Source organism: Taurulus bubalis (assembly GCF_910589615.1).
Source record: "Taurulus bubalis genome assembly, chromosome: 1".
Classification (NCBI taxonomy): Eukaryota; Metazoa; Chordata; class Actinopteri; order Perciformes; family Cottidae; genus Taurulus; species Taurulus bubalis.
The window spans coordinates 43,778,284-43,793,251 of NC_136589.1; the positions used below are offsets into that span (position 1 = coordinate 43,778,284).

The 14,968-nt window shown below is 42.9% G+C and overlaps 1 protein-coding gene across 1 annotated transcript; it reads right to left on the reverse strand.

The window, feature by feature from the left end:
* Window positions 1-1,280: 1,280 nt before the first annotated feature.
* On the reverse strand, window positions 1,281-10,693 carry cavin4a (caveolae associated protein 4a). The gene is made up of 2 exons (XM_079220890.1): window positions 10,175-10,693; window positions 1,281-3,873 (listed from the first exon to the last, which is right to left on the reverse strand). Exons 1-2 carry the CDS (start codon window positions 10,580-10,582, stop codon window positions 3,295-3,297), a joined length of 987 nt encoding a protein of 328 aa, XP_079077016.1. The 5' UTR covers window positions 10,583-10,693; the 3' UTR covers window positions 1,281-3,294.
* Between the last annotated feature and the right edge of the window lie 4,275 nt (window positions 10,694-14,968).

Here is a 14,968-nt window from a genome sequence, read left to right on the forward strand (position 1 = left end):
TGCAGATGGAGGTAGAGATAGAGATATAGGAAGAGATAGTGGTAGAGAGGAAGAGGTAGATGTAGAGATACAGATGCAGATAGAGGTAGGGATAGAGGTAGATGTAGAGATACAGATGCAGATAGAGGTAGGGATAGAGATAGAGGTATAGATACAGATGCAGATAGAGGTAGGGATAGAGATAGAGGTAGATATACAGAAGCAGATAGAGGTAGAGATGGATGGGGATGAGGAGGCGGAGATGCAGATGGAGGTAGAGATAGAGGTTGAGATGGAGATGGAGATAGAGCTAGAGGAAGAGATGGAGGTGGAGGTAGAGATAGAGGAAGAGATGTAGGTACCTGTTATTAGATGGATGTGGAGATGCATTTTTATTTTTGTGTCTGTAAGCTGCTACTTCGACAACAAATTTCCCCTTGGGATAAATACAGTATACATCCATCTATCCACGTCTTCCCGGTGGCCGGGCTGCAGGTGAGAGTGACGGTCTGGTCCCTGAAGTTAGCACCATGAAGCTGGCTTGCAGTTGGTCAGAGGCTGAAGGTTCTCATCCAGCGTTCGAAGCTCTAACAATGGAAAAATCCCACAAAAGCAAAGTGTATGAAGTCCATGTGATCATTGACCAGAAACTTTGAAGACCGCAAACAGTGACGGCAGGCGAGCGTGAGTGGAGCTGGAAGCGCCAAACAACGTCAACACTGATGTATTTGTCACCTATCTTGCATGCTTAAGTAATGCCACTTCCCTAGTTGTTTTATATCCAAATACGATCTTTTCCTAAACTGAGTTGTTTTGTCGGCGAAAACTAAGTAAGTTGTTTCCTGTGGAGACGAAAGTTTTGAAAAGAGATTGTATTCATGTAATGAGCGGAAATAACTTTCTTTGAAAAACGCATCAAAATGAGTAACTTCGTGTGAGGAAACGTTCGCAACAAGTGACCATCACAACATTTTGCTGTGAGAGTTTTGATAAATTACAGAAAGAAGTCTAATATCGTTGTTGAAATTGATGTAAGCTCCCCCAAAAAACTGGTTAACTAAATGGAAGTGTAGCGATTAAAAAGCTTTTATTTATTATATCGATGAATTTACAATGAGACACTTTCTACAAATAGCAGTTAACGGTTCATATTTAACATTTTTAACCAATGTGATGCAATAAAAATGCTCAAATATGTATTTTTTTAAGAGGGATGAATGAAACATTTTAGTTTCAACTGCAGTTATGGCTTTTTGTCAGTTTTTTTGTGTGTGTTTTTTGATACAGCATATCAGTTCATAGAGGTTTCATGAGAGCTTTATTTATAGAAAAACAAAAAGGTAAATGTCAGGCGCTGCAGGCCACAACGACCACACAGCGGCGTTTCACAGTAAAGCGCCAAAACTGGTTTGAGATGATCGTAAACTAAACTGAACAACTGAGCCGTTATCAAAGATGAAGTAAAAACAGAAGAGTTCAAATCAAACTAAATACTATCAATCTACTGCATAAAATACACCATCAACACAGTTTCACTCACCGGACAAAAAATAAATACGTTGTGAAATAAAACAGAACAGGAAGTGCAGAATAAGCTTATAGATAATGACATCACTACATTAGCCAAACTTCTACAGAAAACATGAGCAGCATCAAAAACTCCTGATGAAAGCTGTGACCTGAGTTTGCTCACTAAACTTCAAAAGAAACTATGAATATAAAGCAGCAAAACCGGACATAAAAAAAATCATTTTTAAACATTCATACGCCAAAATTCAGCAGTGCTCAAAAAGCTTTGAAGCCGCCGACACCTCGTCTTAACCGCCTTAAATCCTCCACGCTCACGTTGAGGAGCTGATCTCAGCTCGATGTCTAAAACACCACAATCCTCATGAGCTGCTTGGAAGGGACTGCGTGGCAAATAAAGTTCATGCAAATCACCTGCTGTCTATCAAAGATGTGTCGTTCGGCCTCAAGCCTTTTAGTCAAACCCTGCAAACCTTTGTTTAAATTCTAGTGAACCGTTTCCAAAGACACCAAATCTGTCAGGAGGATTTTTTTGGGGGGGTGGGGGGAGGGATATGCTTACAATGACGCAGCAGACATGTTGAATAGTTCCTTGTGACCTTTGAATTTATGTTTTCATTGACATTTGAACGTCGTGGGCTCCAGACCTTCGACTCTTCGTCCGCATTACCCATGATGCTTATCAGAATCCGAATCAGAACCATTTATTCGCCAGGTATGTTTACACAAACGAGGATTTTTTCTCATTGAAGCAGGTCTGGTGTTGACCAATCACAACGGTCCACTTCCTTTTGTTCGTTTAAATAAAACATCCATCTCCTGTTGAATTTGATTTTAATCTTTATTTTATCTTGCTTCTATATATATACGCTGTTTTATTTTACTCCATTTAAATGTTAATCTTTTTATATTGTCTTTAACGTGGTAATCCAGCTCTTTGAATGAAGGCGCTGCACGAGTAAACGTACCTAAGTACATTCATGAAAGGTTGTGACAGACAGATGGAGCTTTGCAGGTTGTTGTCACACAAATAATTTGTGGCATGTTTTGTGTTTATCACTCTTTTATCATGTACCTGTTATGTAATGCTAATCTGCTAACCGCTAACCCGTATTTAAGCCCTCCATGACCGACTCTCTGCCCCTGAACCTTTCATTGTTTCAGCGCTCATGAAATGAATGCTGGGTAACGAAGTCCCGGACCGGTGCAGCTTAGTCGTGTCTCCTTTCGTGCTGTTTTGCCTACAGAAGCCAGTCTGACGTTGGTATTTTGTTTCCTCGACAGGCTCTCAGAGACCAGCTGAGGCGCCTTTTTTTTTTACCTCACCAGTGTTGGCAGTATGTTCAACATTATATGTACATCCAGGTGAAAGATCAACATTCATCATCATCCTTCTTGTCCTATCAAATAAACCTCACCTGCACCGTGACCCCGGTCACCCGGTCACCATCTCACATCTCTGAAATTTGGACTCGCGAATTCATCAAACAAAACAATTTTTTTCGTGCGTTCGACAATAAGATTCTCACATTCGTGTCGAGCTTTTTTTTCTCCAAACATTAGATTTTCAAAGCCAGATAGACATCTGACAGAGTACCGGTAAAGTGACTCGAATCAACACCCTGAAAATAGATTTTAATAAATAACCAGTGTCGTATCTCGAGAACATTCTAGCAAAAATAAACATGTCCATCGTCGACGTCGACCAATCACAGACCTTCTCTCTAAATCCTCAGCATCACGTGCTTTCTCCAGTGTCCCGCCTCCGCTTTCGTTGTCTGGTCCGATCTACTTCCTGTGATCCTCTTCTTCTATCCGGGCGGCGCCGGCCTCCTCCACGGGCCCTTCCCTCTTGGTTTCCATGGCGACCTCAGTGTAGGCCACCGGCTCCTCCTCCTCCCTGGCCTGGTCGTGGAGCTCGGCCTCGGCACCCTCCTGGCCCTCGGCGACGGCTCTCTCCTTCTTCAGCTTGATGCGGAAGGTCTCTTTGTTCGGCGCCTTCTTGGCGATGTTCTCCTTCAGCCGCTCGCCGGACTGCTTCAGCCGCTCACCGGCCTGGTGCATCTTGTCCCGGCGCTCCGGCGGCATGACCTTCTCGCCCAGGTGGTGAAACTTGGTGCCCAGGTTGCCTTTGGTTTTGCTCATGTTCTCCTTGGAGAAGGCGGCCTTCAGGGTCTCGGTGCTCTTCGCCATTGACTTCTTGATGCGGGCGGACCGCGAGGGGTCGGCCTCCTCCACGCTCAGGTACTCCTCGTCGGAAGAGAGGTCAACGGGCAGGTCGTAGGAGTCGGGCTCGATCTCCAGCCCGTCCAGGCCGGATCCTTTGGGAGACTTAGTGACGGCGACTGACGGGACCTCGGTCTCACCCTGCAGAGAAGAAGACAGGACAGTCAGGTCTACAGAGACCACCGAGACCACTAAACCATCAGACCCAGGTATGCACACCAGTAGCGTCTCAAGGTCCTCCTGGGCAATGTTGAAAATTATAGTTGCTTCAGATTAATATTGGGTTTTGCAAAAATATGATGAAGAAGATTACTTTCTCATTCATTGTCATTCTGGGTATAGATTTGCAATTCAACCCATATTTACCACTCTTTCCAAAAATAAATGAAATAAAATCAGCTGTGCTGCAGGGCATTATTTTAGGCCTCATCCTTTTGTCTTCTACAGATCAGAACATTGTAAACATGAGTTTATGTCTCAATCTCTAGTTTCAAGTCTTCTTCAATACAGCATGATGTTCATTTAGTAAATTATGGTCATTTAGAGTCAAACAGACTATAAAGCAGGGGACGCTTTAGGGAGGAGATATGAGGTGATTGACAGGTTTTTTCTAATCCTGAATAACTGGTTTTGTTTCCTAAACCTGAACCTCCACTTGTGAACCTTTGGCATTAAGATATGAAAAAGGCTGCAGCAGTAAAATAAAGAGCACAGTTGACTTTCAGGACTTCCAGTCTTTAAAGGTCAAAAAAACGTTCGGGACCTTTCTACGAAACTGATATTGGATTGGAAACAAAGAAAAAGGCGTTTTAAAGCTAAGTTCAGCACAGCTTCCTTTGAAGCTTCTGACTTATTGAGCATCTACTGAACTCTTTAAAGTTTTGATCCCCCTGATTTGTTACAAACATTCACTTCCACAGCTCTCTCTCTGCACTGGACTCACACAGATGAAACCGATACCCGTCTCCTCATCCGTCTCTTCTTTCCATTATAGATAAATTACTACGTCGCTCATTGATGCAGGACCAGCTAGAAAACATGATATTCCTCTGAGAGTCTGTCAGACCTGCAGCCTCTGAGAACACTGGCATCTTCATGGGATCAAGTTTGTCTATTTTTACAGATGAGGAGTAACCGAGACTCACTCAGACAGGAAGCTGCTGGCAGGAACACAAGATGGCCGCTAATGACAATGACACAATCTGGTTTGAGCAGTGGGGCGATGTCGGTCGATCCGGACTGAAGTATCTCATCAACTATTGGATGGATTATGAAGACATTCATGTTGCTCCTCTGGTTGTATAGAAGTCTATGCTTCATGTGTTAAAGCTGCATCATGCGATTAACATGAGTTTACATACACTTTTTTTAAATGTGATTTTGAATCATTTAATAATTAGCATTAATACACTGATAACTGGGCAATACTGTTCTTTTTTCCCCCTCTTTTAAATACGATAAAAGCTGAATTATCACATGTTTCTGAGAATAAAGCGGCTCCACCTGCTGCGCCCTACAGGTGACTTTAGATGTGAAAGCCAATTAATCCTAATTAAACCGCGGCCGCCTGCAACGATCGCACTCATTAATCAGGGCGGAGTCAGCGGAGACACTGAGAACGACACAATGATTACACCGGCGGGGATGTGGGTCAAGACAGGGATTAATAACCTCAGGTGAGGAAGACGAGGAGAGGGAGACACTTATGTTAGCACACACACACACACACACACACACACACACACACACGCATGCGCACACACAGAAACAGACTCACTCACACACACAAACACACACACACCCACATGCACGCGCACACACACAAACAGACTCACTCACACACACACAGACGCACGCACAGACACACACGCATGCGCACTGTGGCGTCACAAGGGGACAGGTAGTGGACGGGCGCTACAAAATGGCCGCCAGGGCAAGAACTACATCTCCCAGCCTGCCTCACCGCTCACCCAGCTGCAGCTGCTTAAGGCACCTGATTGAGGCAGGGCTGGAGGACTTAAAAGAGAGCACCTGGGAAGGAGGAAGGGCAAGCGGAAGGTGAACCCACAAGCCCCTGGAAGAGGACGACAAAGGAGAGGACCGCGTAGCCTGGATTCACCAGTGTTGAGTTTTGTTTTGTTGGTTACCCACTTTCTCCTCCGGCATGTTTTCGAACTGGACCTTTTTTTTGATACTTTGTTGTTTGGACGTTACCTTGCTGGTGGGATGGGAAAATAAACCTTTACTTTTTGTTAAATACCCTCTGACGTGCCTGTGTCCAGCTCTCCTTTTGCACTGCCCCAGGCTAGCCTGTCCTAGCGACAGCCTGTGACACTACAGCACACACACAACACAGACACACACACACACAAAAATACAGACACAAACACACAGTTTGAACTAAAGAAAGATATTTTATTCATGAGATATTATTTTTATGAATCAGCTCAATAAAAGTATTGTCTGTTATATTAAATCGGATGTTCCTGTTGCATTAATGTGTACGTTTTGTTTACCTCTTTACATCTCGTTGATGTCGTTTAATCGACGTCAATGCTTCATATTCGATGACATCATCGTGTTCGCTGTCCTGTGATAACCTTGGTTCTCCAAAGAGAACAAACAGCTGGTTCACTCAGGTTCCACAACCGGCCTCCTGCAGACATGTCGGCTGTCATGTGACGTTGTTCTTGTGTTTGAACCTCCACGCAGTTTAACTCACCGACTGTGTCGTCGCTCAGCTTCTCTCATTGCCAAACAGCAGAAACACCACACACTAAAACCCATGAACTGCTCTGAAACGACACCCTGTCCTCTGACAACAGAGGGGCGTGTGAGGGGCTGATATTGATCTTTTCCTTATTACTCCATCATTCAGCCGCCGGCGACAACAAAGCGCCCGTTGCTTCCTGGTTAAAGCTCTATATTAGGAGATGAACGGAGGCCTCAGAATAACCAACAGCGCATCCGTCACGAGGAAACTCAACACTGCGACTTTCTCCTCTGCAGGCGGGACGGAGAGGAAGCCAGAGATGCTGAGCTCAGCCTGGACATGTCCTCATGTGTGATGTGTGTCTGTCCTTCAGCTTCTAGCATCATCCTCTGGACATGTCCTCATGTGTGTTAATCACGTTTAACAACGTTAAACAACATTAACTATGTTTAACAACGTTAACTATGTTTAACTATGTTTAACAACGTTAACTATGTTTAACTATGTTTAACAACGTTTAACAACATTAACTATGTTTAACAACGTTTAACAACGTTAACTATGTTTAACAACGTTAACTATGTTCAACAACGTTTAACAACGTTTAACAACGTTAACTATGTTTAACAACGTTAACTATGTTTAACAACGTTTAACAACGTTAACTATGTTTAACAACGTTAACTATGTTTAACAACGTTTAACAACGTTTACTATGTTTAATAACGTTTACTATGTTTAATAACGTTTACTATGTTTAATAACGTTAACTATCTTAAATAACGTTAACTATGTTTAATAACGTTTACTATGTTTAATAACGTTTACTATGTTTAATAACGTTAACTATGTTTAATAACGTTAACTATGTTTAACAACGTTAACTATGTTTAACAACGTTTACTATGTTTAATAACGTTTACTATGTTTAATAACGTTAACTATGTTTAATAACGTTAACTATCTTAAATAACGTTAACTATGTTTAATATCGTTTACTATGTTTAATAACGTTTACTATGTTTAACAACGTTAACTATGTTTAATAATGTTAACTAATGTTAACTATGTTTAATAACGTTAACTATCTTAAATAACGTTAACTATGTTTAATAACATTGACCACGTTTAATAACCTTAACTATGTTTAATAACCTTAACTATGTTTAATAACATTGACCACGTTTAACAGCGTTTACTATGTTTAATAACCTTAACCACGTTTAATAACCTTAACTATGTTTAAAAACCTTAACTATGTTTAAAAACCTTAACTATGATTAATAACCTTAACTATGTTTAATAACGTTAGCCACGTTTAACAACATTAACCACGCTCTATGACGTTAAATATGTTTAACAACGTTTAGTATGTTAAATAATGTTTAAAAGCGTTAACTATGTTTAAAAGCGTTAACTATGTTTAACAACGTTAACCACGTTTGCAGCAGCGGGTCAGGATGATTGACGCCCCCTCTTCTATAAGTTGCCCCGTGACAAGGTGCCACGTCAGACCCTGGTTGACAGCAGTTCATAGCGTGTCCCCAGTGGCACCAATGCTGAATGCTGGGGGCCCAGAATAGGTCTCTGTCACGGATCCACAGCAGCTGTTAGCAGCACATAGCGTCCCCGTTACTATTCTGAAGTCTGGACCTTAACAAGGAAGCCGTCTGCCCCGACACAGACTGCTGAATGTATGTCTGCAGAGCCGTGGGTCAGGAGGGGTTTAGTTTGATCACTTTTTTAAAAGCTTTAAGTTGGGGAGAAACCAACTAACATGAAAATACCACTTACGATTGTAAATGTAAAGCTTACAGGCACAGACTATGAGTAGAAAAAATACTTTAAATGGTAGTTTCAGTCATTATGAAGCTGAAGCTCTTAATTATTTACCCTGAATTGTATTTATTCACCCATCGATAACGATGTCATTTTTATTGGATTATCTGTACAATTTTAGTAAAAAGCCCTCAAAACAAAACAGTTAAATTAATGAGAAATTCAGCGATGTCTTTCATACCATTTGGTAGATTTGTATGTGTTTTTTTAATCTTTTATCTTGGTGTTGTTTTTTGGGGGGGAAACATGGTGACATTGAGAGGATAACAATATATTGTAAAAACTTGACAACCAATTTGTCAACACTGGACTATTTTACAGGTTTGCTGTCAGTTAGTTTGAGATTGATTGAACACAAGTGTGAGCAAAAAATAATATGAAATATTAAAGCTGTTAAAACAAAGTTTTCACTCTCAGCAAGACAACATCAACATTGAGTAAAACAAATCAGTTATCCTGCTCCAACCAAACTGATTTGTAATTAATCAATTTGCTTGAGATGAATTGTCAGGTATCAAACCCTCCTCCTGTCAGCGTGTCTTTGATCGACATAAAAAATCCTCAGTGTTTTTTCTGTTGGTCATGTGACCAGCCGCGTCCACAATCAGCAGCACTCCGCTTCAACGCCATTATAAAGCCCGCCCATCTCTGTCGGCGGCCTCCTCAATCAACACAAGTGTATTCCCACTCTCTTTGCACTGTTAAAGGACGTATCGTTTGTTTGGAGACGATACGCCTCAACGGGAACATTTGTTCGAGATCTTTAGGCCCTCAAACGGTTTGCGTTCAGTGGAGGGTTTCAGATGAACGACAACAAGGGAATTGTCCTGTTCTTAAAGGGACCTGATTAAGGTGGATGAAGGATTGGCCCTCTCAACGTAATCAGGATGTCTATAAATCAGCAGCGTTCCGGAGTCGAGGGCTCTTCAGCGTTGAACTTCAAGCATCTTTAGTTTTCTCGCTGCGTCCACAGCTGAATGAATCGAGTCAGGCGTCGTTTCAGCTCAGATCTCGCTGCTCGGCTCTAAATGTGTTCCCGCCTGAGGGAATGAATCTACTTCTTTTTTTTACTTAATTATGCTCCAGTTCCTCGGAAACCTGGACGGGACCTGATAATCCAGAGTGGAGCGACCCGTCCTCAGAATCCAATTTGTTGGACTCATGAGTTGTGAAGGTGTTTTATGTCAACTGTCCTCACTGTTAAATATTATTCCCAACCAGATTCTAACTGTGAGCGATGGTTTCCTGATAAAAAAACACAACTTTCTGCCAAAAATACAAACAATCGTGGTCGTTTCACATTGAAGAGTTCTGTTGTGCCACTGATTTGAAGCGGGTGGGGCTTAGTTTGACAAAGATGACGTCATACTGCTATGCACCAATCAGGATTTAGCATCATGTGAATCAGAAACTCTTCATAAACAAAAATTTGACATTGATTGTTGCGTATCTAATAATTTATATATAAAAATATCAAGAGAACAGCAAGATTTCAAACCATATCTTCAAGGGCTTTATGGACGTTTTAACATCATTTTCGATGCAATGAAACCAGAAAGACATTTAGCAGTTGATGTCATGGCTTCTGATATGTTCAGCTTGTGGCTCCTTAAAGAAAAGCTTTGTCGACTTCACACCAGGTTGCATATGTTCAACAAAGATTCCAATTATTTTATTTATACTTTTCTATTGTATTAATGTCAATAGAAAGTCAAATAGGAGTCTTATTCTTGGTGGACACAAATCAAACAGTCACAGTGAGTGACGTACTTTCTAAGATCCAAAACGACGACTATTGGTGGATGGAAGCTAGACGGGTCCAACAAACCAGACTTTCAACCAGAAGGCCAGTCAGACTTTGTTACATTCAGAAAACTTGCACTTTCTTACCTGATAGATGACGACGCGGAACTTGTTGCGGGTGAGCAGCTCGTCCTGCGTGGATTCAACCTTCTTGACGCGAACGTTCTGCTTCTCCACTCGCGCCCGCACCTCCTTGACGTTGGCGCTGACCTTGCGGGTCTTCTGCAGGAGCTTCTCCACCGTGCCGCTGGTGTCGGTGTGGTCCTTCGACAGCTTCAGGACGTCGCCCTGGATGGTCTTGATGTTGCCCTCCAGGTCCAGCTGACGCTCCTCCATGCGCTGCTGGCAGGACTGGACGTTGTCGATGATGCCGGCCACGCGCTCCAGCAGAGACAGGATGGTCAGGGCGCTGATGGGGTTCCCGGCATCGTCCTCCACCCCGATGATCTCCAGCTTCTCCTGGACGCCCGCCGTGCGATACTTGTGCTGATCCATTGCAGGGGGTTTCGATGAAGATGGGAGATCTCTCACTTCAAATTTCTTGGGAACTTGTGGTTTAGTTTGGGTGAAGGGACCAGGACCAGTGGAGGTACCAGCAGGGAGACCGGAGAGAGGCAACACCCAACCGCTGTGACTCAAACTCAGGTCTGGAGACTGGGGGGAAGGGGAAACTCCACCCACCCCTTCTAAAAAAGGCTTCAGGATCCAAAGGGAACCTGAATTCAGCCCTCATCGGGATGTGGGCCAGGCAGCGAGCGGCAATGCTCACACAAACCAACCCCCCGCTAAAAATAAAAGCTCTTTGTAAGGCGACACTCGGACATATTGGGAATACGCAAAGCAGAGGACGATGGAAATCCCCGACCAAGTCCGGCTCTGCTCTTTGTTGAGAGCCACGCAGACCGATTCATAATTTTACGATATTTGTATATATATAATATGTTCATGCGAGCAGCTGCGATTTCATGTACATCAACAGCAGCTTAGGAGTCATTCTGCAGCTCCGCTGTGACCAATGCAAAGAAGCCACAGTTGTCTGGTCTAATTACACAGTGCCGGCGTGGTTTTTGGGGGATTAAACATCGCAGCTGCCCTTTTTACTTTCCCATGGGCAGCAGAGTCCAAGCATTGACTGCGACTGAGATGTGAAGCTCTTTATAGAGGCGGCTGAGGAGTGTCAAAGTGACACGGTTTCAACGCGCTGACCAGCAACTGAACCAAAGGGTTCATCTGAGCATTGTGTGTGTTAAGTGTACAGTAGGTAATATGTATTCAGTGCGGCCACTATTTTGTAGTCTTTAGCTCACAGTTTGACGAAGTCATGGACTTGCTTTGTCGCCTATTAATGTGCTGACCATAAATACACATGGATGGGTTAAAAATAACATAGTCCTACACTTAAAGCCGCCCCTCTAAATTCTGCCGTTTTTTCTTTGAAAGTTGCTCAGTTGCACATGAAGCGAAATAAGTTCAACTTTTGAGTACAGAAAAACCCAACTATTCTTCTTAGTGCATAGTCTTGTGCAATATGAGGCCCAGAGAGCACTATTGTTTCCTTTAGCCCTGCCTCCCAGTCTCAAGGGAAGAAAATACAACTTTGACTATTAGTGAGTTTTCTAACTTTTAGGAACTGATCATTTGAAATGAGGGCTGTTCATGTGTTCATACTGGGACGTTGATTTACTTAAAATAAAATATCCAGACATCTGGTTCCCAAATTAAGTAAATGGGAAAATGTCTTTTTTTGGGCTCCATGTGGTGGACCAGGAAATTGTAATTCACCATTTGGCTACAATACAACATTTGCTTCATAGCCTGAGGCTATTCCTTGAGTCTTGGTGTGACCAATCTTCATGTAGATACCAACGACGTTTCATCAATGAATGGCCGAAATAACCACAATTGCTTCTTTGTCTGTGCCGTGGAAGACCCAGATACATCGGACAACCCAACGCTATCCTGTCTGGTTTTGTGACATGAATTTCACCAAGCGACTAAACAACCACGGTATCATTACATTTAGCTGACGCTTTTATCCAAAGCGACTTACATTTTTGCTTTATACACCGTAGACACAGCAACGGGGAACAAATTGGGGTTAAGTGTCTAGCGGAGCCGGGGGTCGAACCACCAATCCTTTGATTGAAAGACGGGCATGCTAACCACTGAGCCACAGTCGCGTTAAAGAAGGGGATCCTAACCACTAAGCCAGAGTATCGTCAGCTGGTTTACCACAGGTTTTTCTGTGATATAATTGCAATAAACACATTAGGAAGCTGAAATAACTACATAAGTATAACAAATTAGTAAAAAGTCTGAATCTGTCGAGAATGCGTGCTAACATTGTAGCTGCTCCATCAACACACAAAATAACCACAATCCACTCTTCCTGCCTCAGCTGCCCCTCAGTACCCGAACCAGCCCACTCAGGACCACAAGGTCGTGACGAGTCCCGCCTATAGAGGTCTACTTCAGGACCGGGGGCTTCTTAGTGAATGAGTGTTGGATCGTGATGGATGTTTGGGACGGTGTGTTAGTTTGGAGACGACTGACGGCTGAATGTATTCGACTGAAGCCGGCAGCTGCTCCTGTCCCTTAATACCCCGCCTTACTTTTTAACCCTATATTTAGTTCCAAGTAGCGTGCCTGAGTCCCTGCCCCTGGTAGAAATGTACCAACACATTTGTCCGTTTATTTTCCTGTTGAGAGGCGGTGACCTCCGCTCCGGTTTGGGCTTCTGCACACCAGCAGTTTTTAATTAGACGGGAGCGTCAATTAACCCGACAGGTGGGTGGAGACTCATTGGCTAGACCAATTATTATGCCACAAAATGATTTAATGCTCGACACGTAATTGTGAAATGTGAAAATCAATGTTGAGTCACGTACTTTACGAACCGTTCTATGAGGATATGTTGATGGATATTCAACCGTATCTGTCACTTTGCTTCTCCACGTTGGGGCAGATGTTTAATGCTGTAAATGAACTAAGAATGCACAATGCCAGATGAAAACAGTCCAAAACATAGAAATATTAAGTTTACCTTGTTATAAAACAGAAAAGCAGCAAATCCAAACATCAGAAATGGTGGAAAGAAGCCGTCTCCGGACCAAAGCGTATGTTTGAATATGTGGAGCAGCTACAACATTAGCTTAGTTAGCACTGATCAAACCAGACTCCATTCAGAAAATAAGCGTTTTAAAACAGCCGGTTTATTCTGGCTTCTTACAGCTGCATTAAGCCGGCCGGCGGGTGACTACATCTTCCGCCGCAAACTGAAAACACATCGACTACACCTTGAATAAAGAAAGTAGCACCTAGTAGCACTTTAGTAGCACTTAAATGTCTCTTACAGATAGCACTTTGTAGTTTAACTGTATTGAAGAAATTGCACTTTCTTGATTCTTGTTGTTCCGAGTTTGTCATCATGGTCGAATGCACTTATTATAAGTCGCTTTGGATAAAAGCGTCAGCTAAAGAATAACATCAACAGGACAAACACCCTTCACAGGAAGTGGAATATGGATTAAATAAAGAGGAACATTTCTCTCAAATAACACATCAGCACCAGAGTGTACATTACAAAAAAAATGTTTTTCCTTTTTTATTTTTGGCAGAGACCGAAAAAAAAGCCTCTCAAAGTCTACATGCAGAATATTAACATGTCAAACACATCCTAGTCACATTTAGAGAAGTCACGGCTGCGATGGTCGACAACAAGTAGAAACACGTAGCTACGACCCGGAGACGACGACGTTACAGAGACACCGCTCCTGAGGCGGAAAATAAACACGATAAACGCGGAGAAGACGAACGTCCCCGAGCTGAGAGGTCCGGGTCCACGTGACTCCTCTACGGGCCGCGACGAGGAACAGGAATGACCACCGACTGGTTCTTCTGACCGGACCATCTGATCTCTGCAAATTGTTTTCTGGAGGTTTTTTTTTTTTAGCAACTGGTGAACAGGAAGTGACCATATATGGACTGAGGAGGAGCGAGGTAGAGACGCCGTATATGTCTCTGGTGTCGACCTGCCAATCACCTTGTAGCCCCGCCCCTAAAGATTCCCCTGCTTTATGGTCTGTTTGACTCTAAATGACCATCATTTACTAAATGAACATCACCTGATTGGTTTGATGACAGGCCTTCCTGTAGTTTTATTCCCTGTAATTTGGGTTTCGGATCAAACTGAAATATCCAGAAATCTGGACCAAACAAGGGGCCTTAGTATCTTTTTGCAGTCTCAGGTTTAGTTATTAATCTTAATCTGAAGTGTTCATGGCAGTAGAGTTCATGCATAGTTAATTGCCTTACATCACATCAGGAAATGGAACACTCAGACCTTTTCTGAGTAAAAGGTGTGTTCAAATTGTTGGAACAAATCATCTTTAAACAAAAACACGCAGCTCGTATTCAGAGGGTATCCGATGTGACTTGAGACTGAGGTCCTAACGGGAGCAGAGTTTAACGCTCCAGAACAAGACAAGTCGGTGAAAAGCTTCTGACAATTTGCACGGGAAGAGGACGTCGATATAAAAAGGCATAACACAAGGGACACGAGGGAACAACACAGAAAAGGCCTCATCGTCGTTCATCATCGGATGTAAATTTACTGTCATCACTGTTTTGTTGTTGTTGACGCATTCGCTACTGTTACGTGACACGAAGAAGAGATTTGAATGATGTGAGAAAGCTGCACACCACTGATCACACGTCACTGCCGGGAGGAAACTAAAGTGTGTTTTCCTGCAGGATTCTTCTAGTTTCTTTCTGTCCGGGATCCTCTGTGCTTGGAATGTCTTGCTGAGGAAAAAATGCCCAAAACAAACAAAAACAACAACAAACAAACAGAAGAGAAAAGACACAAATATTCTTTCACAT